The following is a 23565-nucleotide window of genomic DNA, read 5'->3' as shown; positions in this document are numbered from 1 at the left end:
GGTGGAATTTATTTTAGCGATTTAATAAAATTTCTAAATTTAGCGAGAATTAATTTTGGTGAACGACCAAATTTTGTTCAATATTTTAGCTGAAAAGGGAAAAAAAGGGTTTTTAGGAGAAAAAGAGACTAAATGAAAAAATCATATCAACTACAATGTAGTGAACTTCCACAAGTCGCCTCTATAGACAACATTCTTTCCACAAATGGCATCAACTCTGCAATAATAGGTTGATTTTTCTGTGACGACCTCTTCAAGATGTACCACATTTTCTTCCAAACCAACCCGACCCAAAAATACAGAGCTTTCTTGACTATCAGCATTCTCGACCATTTTCTGATCTGCTCCAAAATAAATCACGTGTGAGTTACATCCTAATCCATTGAGCCACATCAAAACATCTCGATTTTTAGACCTAACCGTTCGATAATTATTTGGTGACTAGCTTTGTAGGTTTGTCAACCAGGAATCCAATAGCATTTCAATTCTGGATCAGCTTGTGATTCGATGGTCTAAAAAAGCACTCATGTCCAGTACTGAGGAAAATTTGCACTGGTCTCTCCGGCGACAGAACTTCGCAAATAATTTATATCATTATCTTCCTAATATACCATTTTCGACTAAAGTTTCCGGTATAATGTGGTGGTCCAATTTTAGTAGCAATTCCCGGGAGTTTTGAATTTGGAATATTCTTATAAAAAGCGTGTAATGATCCTACATCAGACGATAATATCATTAAAAGCGGTCCCTGTTGTCTGGAAATAATAGCTGTTTTGGGACTGTTTCAAAAGTTTGAACTGTTCCCAGCTGGCACACAACCACTTGCTCTTTATTTTACCCATAGGAGCCTTATGTTCTTATATAGTTTGTTCTTATGAAAAAAATAGTTTACCCTTTAATCAGGTAGAATTTCATAATTTACCGCAGACAAAAATAATGTAGAGATGAAATTTTGCACAGAGGTATAAAATAATGAAAGGTCCCTCAGCCGTTAGTGAGATATGATCTTTTGGTAATAAAGTTAAGCTTTTCCGAACCACCTTTTCAGATTCTAAAACGTCTCGGCATCACTTAATAGCTAAAAACAGAAGAAGTATATTTTTTTCTCGTAAATAAGTAGCCAGGGAGCGACCGCAAAAAAAAAAGAAGTTAATTCAGTGTGATTAAAAAAGGTTTGCTTCTTAAAACGTAACTGTGCAGTTTTCGGGTTTAAAGGCTGACAGAGACAGTATTAGTTTTAGTTTATCTACATGGTTATTTCAACATTCATTTGTTATTTACAAAAAAAAAATGCGTAAAAAAGTTTTAAATGAATAAATCAATTTTAATTCATGATATGCACCACTGCAATTTATGATCTTGGAAAAACCAGTAGGTTAAGCTACAACACCTAATAAATTATCATTGCCTTTGACATGTTTTGGAGCACGATCTTCTGATGATCTTCGACAAAAAAGGAAGCACAATCCAATAAAATTGATGAGAAAGATTAAACTGACAACAACAAGGATTCCGATCAATAAAGATCCTTCCCAATCACATTCTTTAGCTGAAAAAAGAGAGAAAAAATTCCAGATGAGATGGAGTTTTTATAAGATACTTTAATAATTGGTCATTTGAAGTAATAAAATGACGCGTTCTTTAGAAAAAGTAACAAAATTGTTTTATTACTGGTTAACGACCAACCAAATCAAATAAGAGATTGTAAAAACTCCATCTCGTCCCAAAAATTCATCCATGTTGCAATGAGAGCGTGATAAATACACCCCTTCTCACAGACCCACTGTTAACCCTTCCTACTGGAAAAATTGACCAAAATATCGTTCCAAAGTGGAAAATTATACTCTCATTTTTATCCCCGCTGAAAATAATCAGATAAGCAAACCTCCACTGCAAAATATTGTGCTATTTTTTCCATCCCAACAGAATTTTCTGGCTAGAAAACAATGGAATTCAAATTTCCAGCCATAAAAAAACATCCGAATATCAATCCCCATCAACTTTCGGTCCGTTATTTTTACCCCCACTGGTTGATAAAATCCCACCGGGTCAGTGAGAAGGAGGGTGTGTAAATAAAGCCCCTTTTTTGGAGCACCAAAGATATTTGTATATAAGATAAAGTAAAGTAATGCATCTCCCGACGGGTCACTAGGTCTTAAAATTTGTACGAAAGTTTGATCTGAAAAGTTAATAACTAAACTAAAATTTTAAAATCATCACCACTTTCAATTAATACATACATAATAAATGAAAAACAATACTTACTTTCAATTATTTTTGTCTGGTTTCCTTGTTGGACTTGTGATTGATTCTCGCATTTTTGAACTACCACATTATTTGAAGGCATTGTTGGTGATTCAATTTCCACCTCATGTATATGTGATACATTTGTAAATTCGAAATTCCTTCCCAGTCGAGTAAAATCCATTCTCAATTTAACTGGATTTGGTTTTCGGACAGTGTGCTCAACTTTTTGTCCATTTGTTGTTAAATCTACCATATGTGGATTAACTTTGTTTTGAAGGTATGGATCTTCAAATTTACCATATAAGTTTGCATCAACAGTGTAATCGATGGTGGTTTTACCGGGAAAACCGGAATTCCCGACCGAGACAGTAGGGTCATTCCATGTTTTATCAAGATTGGCCCAAAGCTGAAAAAGTGATACAGGAAGAAAGAGACTTTAAAAACTTTTATGGCTTTCTTATTTTGTTTTTTACACTGCAATGCAATGCAATTGTTTTAAAATAATAACAAACTTTAATTGATAAGTTAATAAGTCTCTTTAAACTGAACCTCTATAACTCCTTAACTCGAACAACTATTCTCGTCACTTCAGTTACCAATGCCTCATAAAAACCTTACTCCACAACTCGAAATTTCCTTAAATCGAACAAATTCGTGTTCCCCATGCGTTTTCGAGTTATGGAGACAGTATTATAACAACCGTAACAAAGTTTTTTGGTGCGAATATTACATTTGGTTTTGGTGTCATCAGAGGAATGTAAAGAGATGGAAAAACAGCTTTTCTGATTACTCAAAGTTCAACGATCACTTTTATTGAAAATTCTATTGTAAAAACGTTGATTAGGTCATTAAATGAAAGTCCAGAAAAGACGGCTCGCCATACAAATCGGACGGTTTCTACATGATTTGACGATGAAAATGAAAATTTGTTTTTCCTTTTTTGCCGATTACTAGTTCAATTTTTAAGAATAAGAAGCAATATTTTACCAAAGTATAGCAAAAGAAATTCTTAACGCAACGATATTAAATTGGTTCTTGTAAAACTGTCAGAAGTCGAGTAAAGTCAAGATGAAGTTATAACTTTCTCGAGCTCTAGCTTTCCATATTATGGTGCAGTCATGATGCGGTTATATCAGTAGAATCGCTAGGAAATTCTGAGCAAGAAGATATAGGTACCTTTTCTTATAGGAGAGGTGTACCCGAAATATAAGGCCTAAAAGTTTGCGCATAATCAGGCTTGAAACAAAAGAATTTTGTCACAACACGCTAATTATGCAGATTTTTTATAGCGACAACAAAGGAACCCATTTACTCGACATAAACTCCCTTAAGGGCAATAGACCTGGTATATGACGAGCCGTTTTTCCATTGTTTTCAAGAAGCTGTTTTTCCATCTCTTTACATTCCTCTGGTGTCATCATCATCAAACTACTTTATCCCTCCAGCAAATCAACTATTCAAATATCTATCAAAAACATATACCTTAATATCAACAAGGAATGCATCGCAGACAGGTGTAACTTCTTCGTAATTGGTTGGCCATCCTGAACCAGGATTACCCCAAGGGTAGCGAGCATAATCTCCACCTTTTTCAGGACAAGCTCCACCACTCATTCCAAAGGAGATACGATTTGGATTATGCATACCTTAAAAAAAAGAAAGTTGAGTAATAATTACCTCTTACGAGCAAGGAGGCATACACTGTTAAGGGGGGTTCCAAAAGGTGTAAAATACCGGAATACCGGTAATTTTTTCATGGAATACTGGCATAACAGCCGAACTGATCTGGCCAACGACAAAGTGTGTAATTCTTATCTATTTAATGATTTTACTTTAAAATGTTGAAGCTTTTTTCGATGTAGATACAACTGATAATTCAAGGCGTGACTCACCGAAAAGTGGCAGACCATAGCTTTTTGTAACATTACTTTCACCTTTGATCGGTACAAACGCATCGTAAATTTCGTTTTTATTAAAGCTTGTAACATTCACCCGCTTGGCCAGCTCTTCAAAATAAGCACCATCTGGTCTCAGGTAACTAAAATACGATGGTCCTTGCTTGTTGTTGAGAACACACGCGACAAAGAGATATGGCTTGTTGAAAAACGGGCGCTCGAAAAAGTAGAATTCATATTCCATTCGGGTTAAATCAATCTGTTGGTAGTTGACCGATTGGATGCGATCACGTGCATCAGCAAGATTTTTCAACTTTTCATCCTTAGCATGATCTCCGACCCCGATATTTGCCCAAACGGCTGCATCTTGGAATAACTCCACGCGAATCAAATTCAAGAAATTCTCTTTAATGTCAAATCCAGCTCGTTGACCTAAGGGACCAATTTGGTTGGCATTGGGTTGTGCTTTCAGGTAATCCCATACTTTCTTAACATGAGGATAACCAAATCCTGTCATGGTGCAGTAGAAGAACGGTAAATCGATTGGAACATGGTCGTTGTATTTACCACCATATTTGGGATGGTAAATTGATAAATCGATGAAGTTCTGGTGACCTTTGACACCATCAGAGCCATCGGATGTAGCTTGGTCAGGATATTTGTAACCAGTCCAACCTTCCTCAGGAATATATCTACAATGGGGAGGAAAATTGTGAAATGCATTTTTTACAAGTTAAAGGGATAATCAGATGGTTTGTAATATTTGGCATGGGGGATCCTTCTATTGCCCTGGGCAAAATCTCAAAATATTTTTGCCTAATCATTTTCCAAAGTCGAGATATTTAAGTTTTTGGATTTTAGGATAACAATAGATTATCAACGTAAGAACCCTGTAAGAACCCATTTTCAAAAATTTCAAATTTTGATATTTTGATTATGGAAAATTGTTACACAAAAATATTTTGAGATTTTACTAAGGACCACAGAAGGTTTCTGTAATCTAAATATCTCAAACCATCTGATTATCCCTTTAATGAAACCCGGAACAAAGATTCGAGAGCCTGACCAAATTTTCCAAGACAAAATTCTCCAGCTAATTTTTTTCTCGAATGTTTTTTCCCGATTACCGTACTTACCTATATACAGCAATCCAAAAGTTCACTTAACAATCAAAAACAGCAAAGCACGGTCGGTACATAGGTGATATAAAAACATCGCTTGCTACGACGAAGCTCAATTTTGATCAGCTATACAAGACCATAAAAGTGAACTTGAAAATCATGAAAACATAGAAAAATACCTCGACAAAAATAAGCCTAAAACAAATTTCAATAAAATCGTTTGAATAACTTACGCAGCATAGTTGTGTTTGATTGTATTCATATAACTGTTCTTGGAAACTGTCGACTGAGAGTTTGGATTCAAACCAGTTGGCAAACCAATCTTCCCTTTCTTACGGTATTCACGGACATGACCGTTATCGTGAAGTCGCCACACGCCATGTTTAGCTAAAAAAAAGTCGTTGAGGTTGTACGTTACCATTGACTTCCAAGCCCGAAGGGCTAGACTCTAGACTCAAGGATGGGAAATGAGGTCATTTATTTCCGCGTAGTTTTTACACAAATGCTGGATTGAAACTAAAATCTATCGCTAGATTTAAAAAATCCAGTCCTCAAAAACAAAGGAACCTCTAGATACAATTCGTCGTCAGCATTACGGCGCGTTCTTGATGGGAAATAAGTGGCCTCACTTTTTCTTGCCTGGGAAAGGTTAGAGATTCTACACTAGCCCTTCAGGCTTTAAATTCAATGATGTTACCATAAGGACAGTTTTATGAAGACAAGAGGGTTCATTTCAACTACCATATATAGAACAAATGAAAATACAATCAGAATGATTCCAAAACAATAATTTCAAGTCCTTCTAACCTTTTTAAGAACATTTTAGAGAGCTTAAACATTAAAAAAATAAAGACTAAGGTTTTCGACAATTCTTTTCATTTTCCCTTTGATAATGTCATACACATCAAATAAAGATTTCCAATAATTTGAGCTTTTAGCAAATGATTTGCTTTGCTCATTATTTTAAAGGAAGAAAGTATTCATGATATTCATGATGTTTTCTATGGAAAAACCCCGGTTTTTACCAGTAGTGGCAAATATCTAGTTTAGATTTGCCACTCCTGGCTAAAACCAGGGTATTTCCGTAGAAACCATTACGTCATGAATATCATGAATTATGCCTCACCATCTCCGATAGCGAATAAAGTTTGTTCGGTCACCGTCATAAAACGGTAAGTTCCGTGTGTTCCCATGTAACCAGTCACGAAAGGGAGATGAGGAATCTGCGAATTGGTCGTATAATAAAATGGATCATACGTCTTTCGCCCATGTTGAGTTCCTGTATAGAAAGTGATTTTAGTTGTTTAATTTCTTTATGTGCAAATCTAAGTCATGCGCACTGAAGATTGAAATTTTATGGTAAAAGATAAGCACCTATAGACCTTTTCATAATTTACGTCATGAACATCACTTGCCTCGTATTCAAATAATTTCCATGATGATCATATCCCTTGAGACAATAAATGATTTTTTATGAATAGAAAGTAGTTGTAATAAAATCAACTGGGAGTTAATCCTCATGGCAATAATTTCAAAACGAGGCAAGTGATGTTCGTGACGTAATTCATGAAAAGGTCTATTAGAACCAAAGCGTCAGAAATCAATCTGACCAAATTTGAAGTCTGTAGGTCACCCCAAACTAATCGGATAGGCTAACATTTTGGCAGAGAAAACAAAAAGTACGACTTTGTCATGATGTAGCTCAACTGAAAGAATACACATTTTTTTATAAGAACATCCAAAAATTTTGAAGCCTTAGGATGTTCTTAATTTTTTGAGTTTCAAGCCTAAAAGTGTTCTTAACATGTTCTTATTTTCATTATTTTTTGAGCATTTTTGTCCATTTTTCTTTAGAAATTGGCCATTTTAGAGTCTGCAAAGCCTTAAAATTTTCTTAACTTGTTCTTAACATTTTGGCCATCGAAGCCTTATTTTCTTATATAGTTTGTTCTTATATAAAAAACGTGTAGGGTATCACAGTTGAAAGCACTTTGTCCCAATCTAAAATTTCAAAACTGATACAATAATTTCTTTTATAAGAGCCAGTATGATTTTGCTGAGGCTCGGCTGTTCTTATTGTTTTGTCACTTTAAGCCTCAAATTGTTCTTATTCTGTTCTTATCTAGAGGATGTAATTTTTACTACTTTGACCCCTAAATTGCTTGAAATTGAATAATTTCAGGCTAGCATTGTTCTTCAATTGTTCTTATTTTTGGATATTTTGAGCCTCATAGTTCTTATAAAAAAGTGTAATTTTGTTAGTTTTGATGTTTTTAACAAATACCCCAGATAAAGTGTATTTAACAAAATATAAAGCATACCTTCAGCACCGGTGTGTGAGAATCCATCAGCAATTACACAATGGATGAGATGTGAACACAACAAGAGAGAACAAAGTATGTTCATTTTTCTTCAATACTAACTAAAACTTCTAAAAATTACTATTACTGTACTGATAACCGTAAGTTGGTCAATGTCGACATCCCTCTTCTAATTCCGACACCCTTCTTTAGAGATAATAGGAAGGTTGGGATCACTTATAGACAAAATATTTCTTCTCTGATTGCTAAGTAAAGAAAAATAGTTTCCATCAGTGATTCTCACATTCTGATTATTCCTATCTATAAAGAAGGGTGTCAAAATTAAAAAGGGGATGTCGATATTAGACCAACTTACGGAATAGCACTACAGTATATGGCCCCCAAAACGGAGACGGCCCCCAAAACGGAGGTTTTAATTAAAATGAAGATTCTGACTTGTAGATTTATCAGAATTAAACGATTTTTGTTTATTTTGAAAGAATGATGGTTATACTTAAAAATGAGCATGTTTTTGCTGGTTTGAGACAGATTCAAAATAACATATTTGCGTCTAAAGGAAATATTTTAACACCAAAATTAGATAAAAATTGCATATAACTCACTCTTGCTCCTTGGATATTGAAAATAACTTATGAAACGGGGTATAGGAAACTTTCTACAACTAATGCCGTTCAGAAAATGCAAATACATCTGTGACTTTAGAGGCTGGGTAAAAGATATAGCATCTTGAAGGTCAACCAGTATTTTGGAGCCCTAGAATCAACATTGACAAAACTGAAAATTCTAAATATGAGAAAAAGCAAAAAATCTTGGAATTCTGTTCCTATCACCTTGAGTTAATAGTTTATAAACAAAATTAACATTGTATATAAAATTTTTTCGCTGAATCAGCAAAACGGCAACGGCAAATTCTGTCATTTTTTTGCAAAATATAGGAGAAAAATATCTTTAAAGCTTAATATTTTCAGTTTCAGTTAAGCTTTTTTTCTAAAATTTTCACAGCTTATTCCATACTTGATTAAGAAGTTGTTAAATCAAAATTGTCATTTTGAAAATTTCTAAATTTTCAGTTTGGACTTTGCAATATCGAAAATCTTGAAATCTTTCATAAAAATCATAAATTTTACATTCATCGGGTCGTAAATTTAAGGGAAAACACAAATATGTTCATAGTTTTTCCCCCTATTACCACTGGGCTTAATAATTTGATTTTAGCTACACCTCCGTTTTGGGGGCCCCAAACCTGCATTTTGACAACCAGGGGTATACTGTAAAAATTTTATCAAATAAATTTATGCCCAAAACCCTCTAAATCATATTTCAAAACTATGGTTAAAATTTTGTATTCATATCTTAAAGATATCTCGAGAAATCGCTAAAATTTCAAACCTCCGTTTTGGGGGCCATTAGAAAAAAAGCTACCTATCTTTAAGCGATTGAAAAATATTGTTGAAATTGAAAATTTTGAAAAAGAACTTCCAGGAAATAAAGTAGAGATGTTAAAGGTTTTCATGCAGCAAAAATTTTTGTAAAATCTCTTTTCCTCTAGATTTGAGAGAAATTTCAAATTTGATCGCCGTTTTGGGGGCCACATACTTTAAATCGAAACTTTTGATTTTAACCTTTACACACCACTCAGCATCAAAAAATGAAACCAAATATGTCTCATTGTAAATTTGCATCTTCTACCAAATCATATGTAAGACTGATGATTTGTTGCAGCCTCACCACAATTGGTCGTGTTCAGACCAAGGTTTAAAGCAATTAGGTCTACATGTTTCTTTTATATTCCTTTTGTATCTAACGGCACGCTCCTCATAAGTTAAACCAAAGTTTAAAAAGGAATCACCCTCTAGTTTAAAAAAAAAGTTTTTACGATTTCGTTACAGTTTTCTGAATAGACGAAATCAGAATTCGCAAGTGAAAAGCATGCTCCTTTTGTAAATGAAGAAAAAAGAACGTGAAATTTATGACTTAGAGACGCTCGGAGCCTCTCTAGCAGTAATGGCTTCAACGACCACGAATTAGTGTTTTGCAGAGGGATTCCCTGAAATCTTTTTTGTTTCAAAGTATCTCAAGAGAGAAGATGACATGATTTCAAGTTAGGAAAGGAGATTCCTCGAGATCGCCAATCGATGATGACAAAAGAAAAGTGATTATAATTAAATTCCCATATCAACAAAGTACTACTTGAACCTTAAACTTAAACTTTCAGGTCTGAACACGACCTGTTTTTCCACCTCTTAACATTCCTCTGCTCCATCCCATGGGAAATATCAGTTCGTTTTACATGACCAATGATCGGGTGTGTATGCTGACATGTATCATATTCAAGAGCGGCGGATCTAGGGGGCTTAGATTTATGATGGAGAGTATTTCTTTTATCGATATTTCCATACGGGAAGAAACCTTCTCCGCAATGATGCATGCAAATACTTCGACGTCAGAGGAGTGGAGTTTTTTTGTCTAAAAAAGCGAAGCATTGTGGGATTGTTTTGGGAGTATTAGTACTAGTAATCGTATGGTTTGGAGTGCAATTAACGATTAATCACGAGTAAGAAAGGAGAAAATAGTAATTGCACGAGTCCGAAGGACGAGTGCAAATTACGGTATTTTCTCCTTTGTTACGAGTGATTAATCGTTAATTGCACAACAAAACATACGATTCCGAGGTAATCGTCAGTAAATAATCATTAGTAAATCATAGTTTTTTCAGAAAAAGGGAAAATTTTTGACATTCGAATTCTTTGTTTTCAATTAAAAGAAGCTATTGTAACGTAAAATTTCTTTGTTCTTTTTTATATTGAAGAAAAAAAATGTCTTTGTTTTTTATTATATAGTAAAAAAAAGTCTCTGACACAGGACTTGGGAGAGAAAAGAATAGGGGACAAAAGTGTCCCCCCGCCGAAGAGTGCAAAAAGTGGTAATAGTGCAATTAACGATTAATTGCACTCCTCTAAACCAATCAGATTCGAGTAATTTTGCACGGCTGACGATTACAATAGAAATCTCTTAGGAATTTCTCGAAGGAATTCTATTGTAACACCCCCGAAACAATCCCACAATACATCGCTTTTTTAGAAAAAATCAAAAACTCCGATAAGGTCTATTATCATTATTCCTTACATGAAATAGAACAACTCTGTCCTCCATAATTTCTCAGATTTGCCACTGATCTATGGATTAGCGTTGAACGTGTGTATCAGCACGCCGCGATAAAATCTTACTAACAGGTCAACTTAGGTAACATTCGACAAAGTTTCTTTCAGATTTATAGTATTAATATTTCCAAAATATCAAAAACATAATTTTGGCCATTGTGAATAAGAAGCTATGAGGATAAAAATTGTACCCCCCCCCCACTTGATCATGGCTCTGTAAGCCAGTTTTCTTCGTAACTTTGTTGTTCAAATTTGACAAAGACCAAAAATTGATTAGAATTCTAAATCCCCCCCGGCAATTAGGTGCCCCCGTTTTCCAAACACCCCGTTTATTCGAACCCCACTCCGTTTATTTGGATTCTAAGAGTAATTTCATCCATGATGTTACACATTCAGGATTTTGACCCTGATTTCGGACCTGATCATGAGGTTGTGTATGGTTTCTCTGGAAAAGCTCATTAACACAATAACCAAATCAATAGTTTCTCCACATGATTTAAATTTTTGTTATTGCGAAAAAAATATTGTCTAAAAATAAAGATTTTACATTGTATGAAAAAAGATAATATTTTAAAAAACTTCTAAATTTTTCCTTAAAAATATTCCTAATAATATCTAGCTGGAAGAAGTATCATTCAATAAAATACCATTAATTGTGTATAAAGGTGTGTATAAGATCTAATGGGCGTGAACACCTACTTTAATGGCTTGTTTCTTCAACCTTGGTCTTAAAAATATAGTAAAAATAAATAGACGAAGGTTTTTGTTTTAGTGATAACCAGACAAACAACTAATTTCAGCTCTAAGACTTTTAATAAGTCCTTATACACTCCCTTCTCTCTTTTAGGCTGAGAATTTACGCATAAGGGTTAATTGATAAACAACCTTGGCTTTAAATGGGCTGTTCCATTAAAAACCATACAGGGGGTTGGACGAACCTTTTCAAGTCAAATATTGAAAATGTGTGGATACTCCCTGGAAAATGGTAAAATTTTCAAAAATACCCTTAGAAAAGTTTTTTTCATAACTTAAAGTGAGGGTGGACGATCCCCTGGAAACTTTTTTCGGATTACCCTCTGGAAATGTTCGTCCACCACCCTGTATCCCAGCTGGCACACAACGTTGTTTCAACGTTTAAATAACGAACACAACGTCCATATAACGTTAAATGAACGTTGAAAAAACGTTGTGTGCCAGCTGGGATGGATGTAAAATGGAATGGCCCAATGTTAGTTTTTGAAAATACTCAAAGTTCTTACCGAAGACAATGGAACGAAGGAAGTTTGAATCTGTTCTCATAATATCTATTAAATACCTAGATGTAAATGCTACAATCATGGTCAAAATCTATTGAGAATTTAGCTTATTTCCTCGTTTTTCGAAATTTGGAGCTCGGGCGAGAAAGTCGATTTTGGGCCATCTCTTAAAATTTAATCGAATATTTCAATTTGGCACTGGTTTATAGACTTCCAAGCTATATTCTGAGCCTTATTGGACTATTTTTGAACTTTTGGATCCTCAGACCCTAGGGTCTTGAGACTTAACTCTAGCGTTAAAACTCACTCAGAGTTAAAACTCTACCCTTCCAACCTAACTTAGAGCACTTTCAAATCGTTTGTGGTTTTGAAAATACGTGGGAATTTCCCTTTTTTTCTAAAATATTACGACCATGATTGTACATCAATGGCCCAAGGAAATGTGAAATGACAAAAACATGAAGAATAGAAGTACAAACACCAACAAAGCGAAAATGTAAGAGAAGACAGGGAGACAGCAAAAAGTCAAATTCTCGAGAAAAATTTTTCCATTAATGTTTACTAATTCATGATATTCATGACGTAATGTTTTCTACGGAAAGACCCCGGTTTTTGCCAGTAGTGGCAAATCTTTTACAACTTTTGGCTAGTTTAAATTTGCCACTACTGGCAAAAACCGGGGTATTTCCGTAGAAAATATAAGTCATGAATATCATGAATTGAAGAATATAATATGGAAAGACTCGATCGTTATTTGTTTGCAGTATACACAAGAATGATTGCCAAAATATTTTCGGCCGACACTATCAATGAATAATCATTGACTTTGTTTATTTCCATAAATGAGCAATGAAAGCAAGTCTCAAAATTTCACAAACGTTTAAATATTATGCATTAAAAATAAGGTACCTACGCTAATCAGGAATTTACCCAATCTCTCGTGGTTTTAACTTCCTTGAGAGTTTTTTCTTCCTCGCTTCCAGGTTCTGGCTCGTTCATATATTCCCAACGGGCTTGCAACGGTAATGACATTAAAATACTCTCAATTCGTGAACCGGGTGTGTAAAGACCAAACTTGGTACCTCGATCGTAAACTAAGTTGAATTCTACATATCTGAAATCAAATAACAAATAAATGAAATTAAATTTTTATTCAAAGGCAATACACGGGTTGGAAAATTATATCAATGCAGTCAAAACATGTGATAACTCGAAAAAGTTCACGTGATTTTATTACCATGTTACTTGCTTTACAACTTACAGCTGATAACTTTATTAGTGTCAATAAATTCGAACCAAACAGAAATAAATGTCATGTAACAAGCACATAAAAATTTGTAATAAGTCAAAACGTGGTTTGTCTTTAGACTTTAATTTTGCAACCTGTGTATTGATAGCAGAATTTCGGGGTTTTACGTTTCCTTTCTCAGTTTAGTGTTTTAGGTATGATTTTTTATCTTTACGAAGAAAGTTGATAACATTTTGCGACGAAAATGTTACTTTTTGAAACTACAGTTGACGCTCTCTAATTCGACGTTTTATTTTCAATACACTCCATTATTCGATAATATTGAAAGTCACCGTTAACAAGAAACCCTTGTAAACGAAGCTCTACTATTTGATATACTCCAATGAAAATTGAATTAGAGAGCGTCAATTGTAGTTATGTTTTTATCACCACTGATCAAAGTAGTATTCTACAGCAGATTATTTACTCTTTGCTCTTATGGGATATACAGTTCAGTGAATTTACATCACCTCTTCAAGATAACAAAAAATGTTTACAACATATGTTGATCGTCTAAGCTACCAAAATCTGAAAGAATTCAATAATAAAAGTTTGATGAAAATGATAAAACGGACCTTCCTCTCCTTAAATATTGCCATTGTAATTGCTTCTCGCCATACTCGTCATCTATGTGTTTATCAACAGTCGGTAGATACGAAGGCATGATGGCATATCCACACGTGGTCAGGAAAGAGAAACAATCTTCCATTGTACCATCATCCAAATCATCAAAGAAGGTACCTCCAACACCTCGATGCTCACCTGAAAATATTCCATGGGGGAAATATTTTATAGTTTTATCGAACTTCAGCCTTTAAACTCTCAATGCCACTTGAAACCAATAGAGAACACATGTACCACCACGCCAATTTTTAGTAAAAAGCTCTACATAAATATTAAAATGGGACGAGAAATTTTGACGAAAAAGGACATAGGGTTTCAACCCCCGTACGGACAAACTCACCGAAAAATAACGAGTTTATGTATTAAGTGGATAAATTTTGGCGTGGATTTAATTTGGCGAATGACCAAAATGTGATTTTCGGGGATTTAATTTGGCGATAGTTTTTTAAAATTTGAGGGAATTTAAATGGCTTTTTTTAAATTTGGCGGGAAAATTTTGGCGAGAAATAAGTTTGTTTAAAAAGACGGTGTAATAGTCACGACCTTTTTGAAAAAGTGAATTTTAAATAAACGAGTCCTTTCAAATGTGTAAATTGAAAAAAATCTTGCTCCAAATTTTTCTTTTTTTTAAAATTGAAGTTTTTTTATTCAAAAACTAGATAAAAAAATAAAAACGTTATAAGGTTATAAAAGGTAAAAAAGTTTTTCAAAAATGTATAGGGTTAATCTAGCCTGGGAATCCATGCTATGATTTTCTTCTAATAAACTGATGGCGAAATATAGCAATGGTATGGGCTGAGAGTTTGAATTTCTTCCTAATCGTTTGAAAAGAAGCAATCAAATTTTTGTTATTCTTTTACTGGTCACACTTTCTTAGAGAAAGCGCACTTTCGAAATTTTGTTTTTATTTAGAAGTGAAAACAGGAAATTCGAATTTTTAAAAAAATGTGTAAAATTGAAAACAAACTCGAACCCGTCTTTGTACATCAAATTATAAAAAAATAAAAATAGTTTATTAAAATGTATACGGTTAATACACGATCGGTTTATAAAAGGCAAAAATAGTTTTCTGAAATTTCTCGATAAAAACATGATTTTCCTTTAATTTTGGTGGGGATTTATTTAATTTGGTGAATTACCGGATTTTGAAATTTTGACGAGGATCTAATTTTGCCAAAATTCGCTAAATTTAATCCCCGCCAAAATTTATCCACTTGAGGTATCTACCCTTTTGAGGGTATAGAGTATAATTATAGTATCTTTTTTCACTTACCACGAAATTTGATGAAGAAATAATCGTCAGCCCATTTCTTGAATTTGGGATAATATTCTTTGTTGTGTTGGTCACATGCTTCTTTCTGTGTTTGGTGGAAATGTTTGCAATCCTACAGAAAAACAAAGAAAAATAATGGTTCATTTATAACAAGAAAAATACCTTAAGTGGATAAATTTTCGCCTGGCCTTTTTTTCGTTAATTGATAATCCAAAATTGTCGCGTGGACAAAATTTCGCGAATCGGACACTTTTTCACCCAATTTCTTTCATTTTCCTAGAGGTTTTGGCCTGATTTTGAATACTTCTAGAACTAATCTTCGCGAAAAGGACCAAAATTCACGAAAGTCGCGAAAATTAATCCACGCACCCTTCTCTTTGATTGCTTAGTATCAGAGGCATCAAGTACTGTCTGTTAACAGGTACCCACAACCTTACAAAACCTTACTATAATTTCTTTACCTATGTAAGCTTTTCAGAAACTACCTTAGCTAGGTGAATGACAAAAATGTATTTTCTAAGAAAATTTTCCTCTTCAATATGAGCCAATTATGATTTAATTTCTGGCAAAATCACTGATTAACGGGTTGGTAACCCATAACATAAGCCATATCCTCCTGGCCAAGATATAGGTAGAAATTGAACAAAATAAAATCATTTTGGACGGAGAAACGCCCACAACTGTCTCACAGCCCCAGTGGGGATGAAAAACTCTATTGAAATCCCAATGGGGATAGAAATTCTTACAAATAGAGATAAAAATAAAGTCAGTTTTCCAGTGGGACTGAAATTCTAGAATATTTTTCCAACGCGGACGAAATTTTAGACAAATTTCCCAGTGGGTAGGGGGTCTCGCCGTGTCCTTGACACAGAGGTGTGTAAAGGATTGCGTAACCAACCTCTTCGTTGATGTAATAAGGCGTTAAATCAGTTCCACCGCCAAACCACCATAACGTAGTGTTTCCTTCATTATCAAAAAGTTCGAAATACCGATAGTTGAAATGAGTTGTTGGAATGTATGGGTTTCTTGGGTGAATGACTGAACTAATTCCTATAATGATAAAAAGAAAAGAAATTTTATGATTATATAATATGTTGTATACTTTAGTTATATAGTCAGAATATCTTTCAAAAACCCTAAAAAGGTACTCGATCTGTTGCAAAAGTCATGATTTCAAATGATTTTGAATGAATTCTTACCTGTTGCAAAAAAATTATTTTCTCCGTCTACAATTTCTTTACCGCGCGCACGCATGGATTGGATTTGCTGTGGATTCATGCTACCATGAACAACTGAGATGTTCACTCCGGCTTTCTCAAATACCTTTCCTAAAAACGAAAAAGATGAATCTTGAAGATATCTTGAATCTCATTTTGCGCCATTTACAGTAAATCGAGAGATCTATTCCACCAAAAAACTTTTCAAGGTTCCCCCATCTTTTGGTATCTAGGTTAACAACAGTTTTATGTATTTCAATTCAAAAAATGTTTTATTGTAAAAAGTTCTAGTCTAGTTTAAGTTCTAGTTGAATTCCTCATCTAATAACTCGCCGAAAGAATTCTATAAGAGTATTTCCAAGGAACAAGGAAATCAAGGTTACAAGAATCGATGATATTAGAGTGCTCGATTGGTAACCAGAGCCATATAATTATCAAGAAAAGTCATCTTTCAATCCATCAAACAAAACTAAAAATTTTAAAATTAGTACATAACTCTAGAGTTTCATGTTCCCACATTTTATCAAATGTACAACAAAAAATGAAAGTGTTGTTTGATGGATTGAAAGATAACTTTTCTTGATAAGAATAAGGAAGAAAGATATAATAGTTATACCATCTTGTAAAATACATGTAATCCCTCCGCCACCTTGTTCTCGTTGCCAACGATCAGTAAGAAACTTCTTCTCCGGCTCATATTTTTCCAGTTGGCTCAAAACTTTGTGCTGAAGATGGGCCACAAACAGCTCCATTTTATATTTCATTTTCGACTGTGCTAATTCTTTCAGCTCATCCAGTGGTGTGATAGTGTCAGCACGAAAATCGCTCGCCGTGAAAGACGAGATACGTTCGTTGAATTCTTGGCTAGGCATTTTTGGGTGTGACGTATATATGTGTTCTGTTTGTCTTTGTTAGTTGTTTTTCTACTTTTGTTAGTTTTTAGTGTTTTGTGTTATTCGTTTATCTAAAAATGAAAAGAAAATGATTAACATTTGTTAATGCAGGTTAATTTAGGTACCTTAACTTGGTCTAATGTCGATATCCCTCTTCTAATCTCGACACTCTTCTTTAGAGATAGGAATAGTAAAAAGGTCAGAATCGCTTATGGAAACGATATTTCTTTGCTTAGAGACCAGAGAGGAAAAAATCATAGAGGTCTATCAGTGATTCTGACCTTACTATTATTCCTATCTCTAAAACTGGGTGTCGGAATTAGAAGAGAAAAAAATGAGGGATTGTCGACATGTCGACATTAGACCAACTAACGGTAGATTCGTGCAGTATACTTTGGGCTTGGCGAACGCTTTTCTACAGTCTGGTTACATTGAATTTGGAAACTAGAAACAATTTCAGTTCAAATACTTTCGGTCATCAAAAGCCATTTGAAGCACAAATGAAATGGAGCGTTCTTTAGCGTTCCTGAACGTTCTATAGCGTTCCCAAACGTTCGCGTACAATCCTTTGCGTCTAAAGGCTAATGTTCCCGAACGTTCTAAGACATTCTTAAACTAGTGAATAAAAGGTAATGACCAGGAGCGTTCCAAGAGCGTTTGATATCGTTCGTTTTACTAGAACGTTCCATTTTATTTGTGTTCAAAGTAGCTTGTGATGAAAGATTTTCTCGAATTTTGCAAAGTTGAAAATACTTTTTTTAATAAACTGAAAATGATGATTCTAATGTTCTGATATATTGAATTAACATGAATTTAAAAAGAAAAATTAAAGCTAATTATAAAATCTAAAAATGAAAATGAAATATGCACACATTGGTGTATCAATACAAGCCTTGATAATTTGTTTAAACAATTTCTCTTTATGGTTAAAATGGCTCTGAATTGAATGATACTGCTCAATAATGCTAAATTGAGCCAAGAATTATTAGCCTTTTACTTACAGCAACAGGAAACGCGCCAGAAGCTTTCCGCACTAAAGGCAACCGTGAAAAAAGTTGGCAGATTTTCCATAAATCATCGGCCTGTTAAGTTCTTACCGAACCAACAAAGCTAACATGTTTAGGGTAAATCTGCTTTACTTTGGGGTTAGAAAAACTAGAAAAAATGTACAATACTTAAAATAATTTAAAAATTAAAGAAAAAAAGTGAAAAAAGCTAAAAATTATTGTTTTTAAAAATCCTAATAATGGAAAATGTAAACAAATGTACAGAATTGAGGTTTTGAGACGATGATGCTAATACGTTACCTATAAGATATCTGTTTAAAAAAAATCTATAGTTAAGTGTATCAATAAAAAATCTTAATAAAGTTTTAAAATCCAACTGAACCCAAGAAGAATTTGTAAAGTCTTCTACGTTCATAGGTTGTGAACGCGGTGGACCTTGACCACAGATCGGGTGTTCGTTAAGCTGCCCAGAGTGATTAAAATTATCGAATCTGAATATCATCTGATAAATTTATGCAATTTACAATCTTGTTGGTCCTTTCGTACCAATGATAAAAAAACAAGTTAAAATTATATTATAGTTTTTAAAATTATGAATAGTCTGCTGGTCGTGCCAGAAATAAGTTACCCTCTTTAATTTGATATTGTAGGTAGTAGAAAGGTTTTTCAAAAATTGCTTCGGAAATTAAGAGGAAAGTTATACTTAAAATTTCGTGTATTACTTTTTAATTTTACTTCATTGGTTCAAAAGTTATACCCAAAAAACAAATGGAATAAAATTAAAAAATAATACACCAACCCATCCCCTCCCCATAGCAAGAGAAATATGTTTTAGAGTATTGCGCGAGCAGATTTGGAACAGATTTCCTCTTTTTGGCTGAAGGCACCTCCCCAACCCACCACGCTATTCTATCCAACTCAGGCCCTTTTTAAGTCACGTCCCCATATCTTACTTTTAATCAATTTTCAAAAAAAGCACTAAACATACAACAAATTCATAGAAATGAAATAAATCTAAATCTATACATTACAAATAAAACTAAATCTATACATAACAAACAGAAAAACTATTAACACCTTAAAATCTTTTTACATCTTTAAATCTTTTAAACCAGCTATTAACCCCTAAAATCGACATAAGATTAGGTCCCCAGGTTTACAAAGGATAAACGACATTAAAAAGAATTTATGTTTCTAGGACTAAGAACCCTGATTAACCCGAGTAGCCTTTAATTCAAGTTTCATGCAAATTTTAAAGGTTAAACTTAAATGTTTGAAGAAAATCAATAAAGACAAGAATCATGCCCAGTCTTTTGGTTTCCTTTTCAAAAACTGTAACATATCATCCTCTTTTGAACCAGGTGTAGGTACATAACGAATATCCCAAGCAGCATTCAATGGCATAGAAATTAAAACGTTTTCCACTCTTATGCCAGGTGTCAGTAAACCAAAACGTGTACCTCGGTCATACAAAAGGTTGAATAAAACATATCTGAAAAAGATGGAAGAAAAAATTACAAAAACAGGCAGTTACAGAAAGGAAGGAATAAATTTTAAAAAGTTTACATTTCGTAGGCAGTTTTAAGAAGATTTATTACGTCTGTCAACCTTTCTGCCCATCCACTAACTGCCAACTTTTTGCCCACTTTCTGCCTACTCCAAAATCAGAATTGGCAGGGCCGAAGGTCGGCCGTCTAAACTGGAGCTTGTTTTCAGACATGCGAGAAAATGAAATGAATAGTTTCTAATTTGATGTTAGATAACATGTATAGGCCAAAATGACCAATATGTAGCTATTATTAAACAAAAATAAAGAAATGTAGTTAAAATTGATGAAAAAATGAATATTATAAATTAATACCACCAACAAACATATACCTTCCCCTCCTTTGTCGTTGCCAAAAGATATTCTCTTCATCATAAGGATCATTTAAATGTTTATTAACAATAGGTATGTAAGAGGGTAGAACAGCGTGTCCACACGTCACAACAAAATCAAACAAATCTTCAAGATTTCCATCCTTCAATTCATTAAACATGAAACCCACCAATACCTCGGTATTCATCTGTATGAGAAATAAGTTGTAGTAAGTTTGCAACCGCAGTCGAGGGCGACCCGAAGGCTCCCTTTTCGTATAGCTGTCTACCTGATGGGAGACTTCTAGAGGGCGCCACTTACTCTTCCCTTTTTTTCCAACTAGAGATTTCTCTTTAGTTGGGGAAACCCATTTTGACTGGGGATAGAGCCCACAACCTTGCGCACCGTAGCTGGATGCTCTACCTTTATGCTACGGTCGCCAGAATAATAAGAATTCATGATATGCGCCATTGTGATGTCTTCTGACATTACATCACGAACCCAACAGCTGATTGGTTGCAAATTATGTATTGTCAGATTTTACGTCACTTACAACCAAGGAGTTGTTGGGTCTGTGAATTAACGTTAGAAGACATTGCAACGGATATCATGAATAACGATAAGATTATTATGAGAGTTATTACATGAGTATTCAATTGCATGATTAGAATTTTTTTGAGAAGTTTAGACTACATAAATGTTCTAAAGAAGAGTTTAAAATGACCAAAAATCCAAATTGAATTCGAACTGAAAAGTTACCACAGATTTCTAGGAAGAGACTGTCATCACATAATTTCTTGTATCGAGGATAATAATCTTTGTCATGTTTATCACAGGCTGTTTTTATTGTTTGGTGAAAATGCTCAGCATCCTACAATAAAAAAAGAAGAAGATGAACTACAAGTTTATAAAATTTTAAGCTCTAGTTTAGACTTTTCACTTTTTGCTATGCCTATTTTAATTCTTAGAGTAGACAAAAAGTTGGTAGTTAAAATCTATGCTTGGAAAAGATTGAAAGAAGTCATTGCATTGACGTCAAAAGAGGGCAATGCATTAACTTTAGTCAGTCCACTTTATGCCAACTTTAATTCACAATCAGAATAGGCTGGGCGAAAAGTGGGCTGTCTAAAGTAGAGTTATCTAACAATATAATATTATTGAGTTATCATTCGAGGCTATCCATAGTACGTTTGCAGTGAAAGGGGGGAGGTTGATTAGCAAAAGCGTGTCTATTATTTAAATGAAGGCATATCTAGTGTTCTCTGCATACAAGGGGAGGGGGTGTCGAGTGTCTCAGCCGTTCTAATTCTGACGTAAATTTGGCTTTTGCCGACGTAAAAGTGCTCACTGTACTATAGAACCCAGAATTTTTGCCCAACGCCAGTGTTCTGAATTAGAAAAGGCTATATCCGAAAAAGTTTTGCAAACATACTATGTGGAGGACCTCTTCTCATTTGCAAGAACAACATCAATAAAATATTTGTATAATCACACACACCACAGTTGTGCTATACAGAGTAATTGGATCTACTCTGAACCAAGTAATTAGAATTTGTTTCATTTCTTTGATGGTCAATTCTGTTTGATTGACACAGTATGGTTACAATCTTAATGCTTCATATTTTACTCCAATTGAATAAAAAAAAGAATTAAATATATATATATAATTATTTGTATTTGGCTGCATAACAACCTGCTGATCCAAATAGGTTGGTGTCATATCAATTCCACCGCCAAACCAAAAATGGCCAATTTCATCTTCATTGTTTGATGTCTCGAAGTATCTGAAGTTAAAATGCATTGATGGAACAAAAGGATTCTTTGGGTGAATTATGCAGCTGACACCTAAATTAGATAAAACACAACGAAGTGCAATGAAGGTTAAAATTTAAAGATTTATGACATAGAAAAAGGTGACCCTGACCCTCTTTTTATGATATGCACCATTGCAATGTATTCTGAAATTACATCACGGATCCAATAGATGATTGGTTGTAGGTGACGTAAAGTCAGTCAATACGTCACTTTCAAACAATCAGCTGTTGGATCCCCTAGAAGACATTGTAATGGTGCATATCATGAATACTGACAAAGCATAGTTAACAATAACATTTCTCAAAATTAGTGATCGTGTGGCGCAGCAAGAAGAGAAAATTGTTTTTTCCTTTGTTAAGAATGTGTCTAAGCAAAGTAAGTGAGCAAATGGTATGTCCTTTAACTCAATCCAAATCGTATTGAAATTAATCATTTTTTTGCTGAGTCAGCGTGTGGAATAATAAAGATGAAGAAGTAAAGTGTAAATTACGGGACAACTTTAAAAATGATAACAATCGAACCTCTCGCTGAGAATTTTGTTTGATCAGATTTTACCATACTCCCTCTGCTTTCAAAGATTTTCCGATGATTTTCTTGCAAGTTGGCACTCAAAATAGATATATTAACACCAGCTTTTTCAAAAACATCTCCTAGATGGAGAAAAAAAGAAAGTATGATCAATGTCAGAGCGGAAGATTCAATTCTATGAATTTCATTTAATGAGGAGCAAAAATACACTTGACTTGTTCTCCCTAGATTTCTTCATCCTTGAAACTTCTTTCGATCCTGAAACTGCTGACTCAGCAGAGAGATAACAAACAGACAAGGGATGGAACCTATTATGCATCATACTACACTCGATTTGACCGGTTAGTGAGGGCTGTACTGAGAAATATTGCCCGAGGTCAAGTAATGACAGAGATAAAAAACTGTAAAAGACTTTACCGTCTTGTAAAACGCAACTAATTCCACCACCAGTGTCATCCTTCAACCAGCGGTCAATACAAAAGCATCTTGTTGGTTCGTATGATTGTAAGGCACTGACCAATTTCTCTTGAAGGTACATAGTGAACAATTCCATACGACATTTGACATCAGTTTTTGATTCATTTTTGAGAGATTGAAGACAGTTTATAGACTCAGCACAAAAGTCTTCTGAAGTGAATTGGTCAATTTTCTGAAGGAATTCTCTGTTAGCCATTCCCAATTTTTTCCACCATCCATACCATCAGAAATTGAGTAATTATTTATTATTTTATGTACTGACTTTGTCTATAATTTTCGATTTCTTATTTTTTTATTTCAACCTATAGAATAAAAGACAAAGGGCGAGAGACATGCATGTAAAATAGATTAAAAGGTTTTTTGAATTAAAATACTAGCCTGTTGTGAGTCTGAACCAATAAAAAAACTTTTCCAGGTGAAATTTTGACATTTTTCACACAAACAACTTTGCTGTGTTTTTAATCATTGTAGTGAGCCTGGATGTCGTGAAACTTATACAAAAACAAACACAGTATAAAAGGTGAAATTTCCCTCTTTTTAAGTACATTAAGTGATCTTCTATAATCTCTTAAAAATAAAAAATA

General features: G+C 34.1%; 3 protein-coding genes across 4 annotated transcripts; all 3 read right to left on the bottom strand.

Moving 5' to 3' along the window:
- Positions 1-1376: 1376 nt before the first annotated feature.
- On the bottom strand, positions 1377-7727 carry LOC136815004 (uncharacterized). The gene is made up of 7 exons (XM_067071439.1): positions 7585-7727; positions 6390-6542; positions 5497-5650; positions 4140-4834; positions 3730-3893; positions 2266-2653; positions 1377-1549 (listed from the first exon to the last, which is right to left on the bottom strand). Exons 1-7 carry the CDS (start codon positions 7667-7669, stop codon positions 1377-1379), a joined length of 1812 nt encoding a protein of 603 aa, XP_066927540.1. The 5' UTR covers positions 7670-7727.
- Positions 7728-12791: 5064 nt separating this feature from the next.
- On the bottom strand, positions 12792-17369 carry LOC136814974 (oxygen-dependent coproporphyrinogen-III oxidase-like). Its single transcript, XM_067071397.1, has 6 exons — positions 17020-17369; positions 16386-16514; positions 16085-16236; positions 15187-15298; positions 13865-14051; positions 12792-13115 (listed from the first exon to the last, which is right to left on the bottom strand). The coding sequence occupies exons 1-6, from the start codon at positions 17273-17275 to the stop codon at positions 12920-12922; spliced, it is 1032 nt and encodes a 343-aa protein (XP_066927498.1). The 5' UTR covers positions 17276-17369; the 3' UTR covers positions 12792-12919.
- Positions 17370-18075: 706 nt separating this feature from the next.
- LOC136814993 (oxygen-dependent coproporphyrinogen-III oxidase, mitochondrial-like) lies at positions 18076-23279 on the bottom strand. Of its 2 annotated transcripts, XM_067071426.1 has the most exons (6): positions 22922-23279; positions 22498-22626; positions 21855-22006; positions 20921-21032; positions 20182-20369; positions 18076-19795 (listed from the first exon to the last, which is right to left on the bottom strand). In XM_067071426.1, exons 1-5 carry the CDS (start codon positions 23175-23177, stop codon positions 20335-20337), a joined length of 684 nt encoding a protein of 227 aa, XP_066927527.1. In that variant the 5' UTR covers positions 23178-23279; the 3' UTR covers positions 18076-19795; positions 20182-20334. The 2 variants fall into 2 exon arrangements, with proteins under 2 accessions (XP_066927527.1, XP_066927528.1); XM_067071427.1 differs by lacking the exon at positions 22498-22626.
- Between the last annotated feature and the right edge of the window lie 286 nt (positions 23280-23565).

Source organism: Clytia hemisphaerica, unplaced genomic scaffold (genome assembly GCF_902728285.1).
Source record: "Clytia hemisphaerica strain Z4C2 unplaced genomic scaffold, Clytia hemisphaerica genome assembly, whole genome shotgun sequence".
Lineage (NCBI taxonomy): Eukaryota > Metazoa > Cnidaria > Hydrozoa > Leptothecata > Clytiidae > Clytia > Clytia hemisphaerica.
Note: the sequence above shows the minus strand (reverse complement) of the source record. Positions and strands in the feature narration are given on the sequence as shown.

Bases quoted from the DNA above. Each gene is read 5' to 3' on its own strand.
- LOC136815004 (XM_067071439.1), bottom strand. From the start codon at position 7,669: ATGAACATACTTTGTTCTCTCTTGTTGTGTTCACATCTCATCCATTGT. The intron at 5,651-6,389 runs GTGAGGCATAAT...ACTTTTTTTTAG, and splicing joins TTTATTCGCTATCGGAGATG to CTAAACATGGCGTGTGGCGA. The intron at 4,835-5,496 runs GTAAGTTATTCA...TCCCCATTGTAG, and splicing joins ATCAAACACAACTATGCTGC to ATATATTCCTGAGGAAGGTT.
- LOC136814974 (XM_067071397.1), bottom strand. From the start codon at position 17,275: ATGCCTAGCCAAGAATTCAACGAACGTATCTCGTCTTTCACGGCGAGC. The intron at 16,515-17,019 runs GTATAACTATTA...TTTCGTTTTTAG, and splicing joins TACATGTATTTTACAAGATG to GAAAGGTATTTGAGAAAGCC. The intron at 14,052-15,186 runs GTAAGTGAAAAA...GAATATTTTCAG, and splicing joins TTTCTTCATCAAATTTCGTG to GTGAGCATCGAGGTGTTGGA.
- LOC136814993 (XM_067071426.1), bottom strand. From the start codon at position 23,177: ATGGCTAACAGAGAATTCCTTCAGAAAATTGACCAATTCACTTCAGAA. The intron at 22,007-22,497 runs GTTCGATTGTTA...TATCTAATTTAG, and splicing joins AACAAAATTCTCAGCGAGAG to GTGTCAGCTGCATAATTCAC. The intron at 20,370-20,920 runs GTAACTTTTCAG...TTTCTCATACAG, and splicing joins TCTCTTCCTAGAAATCTGTG to ATGAATACCGAGGTATTGGT.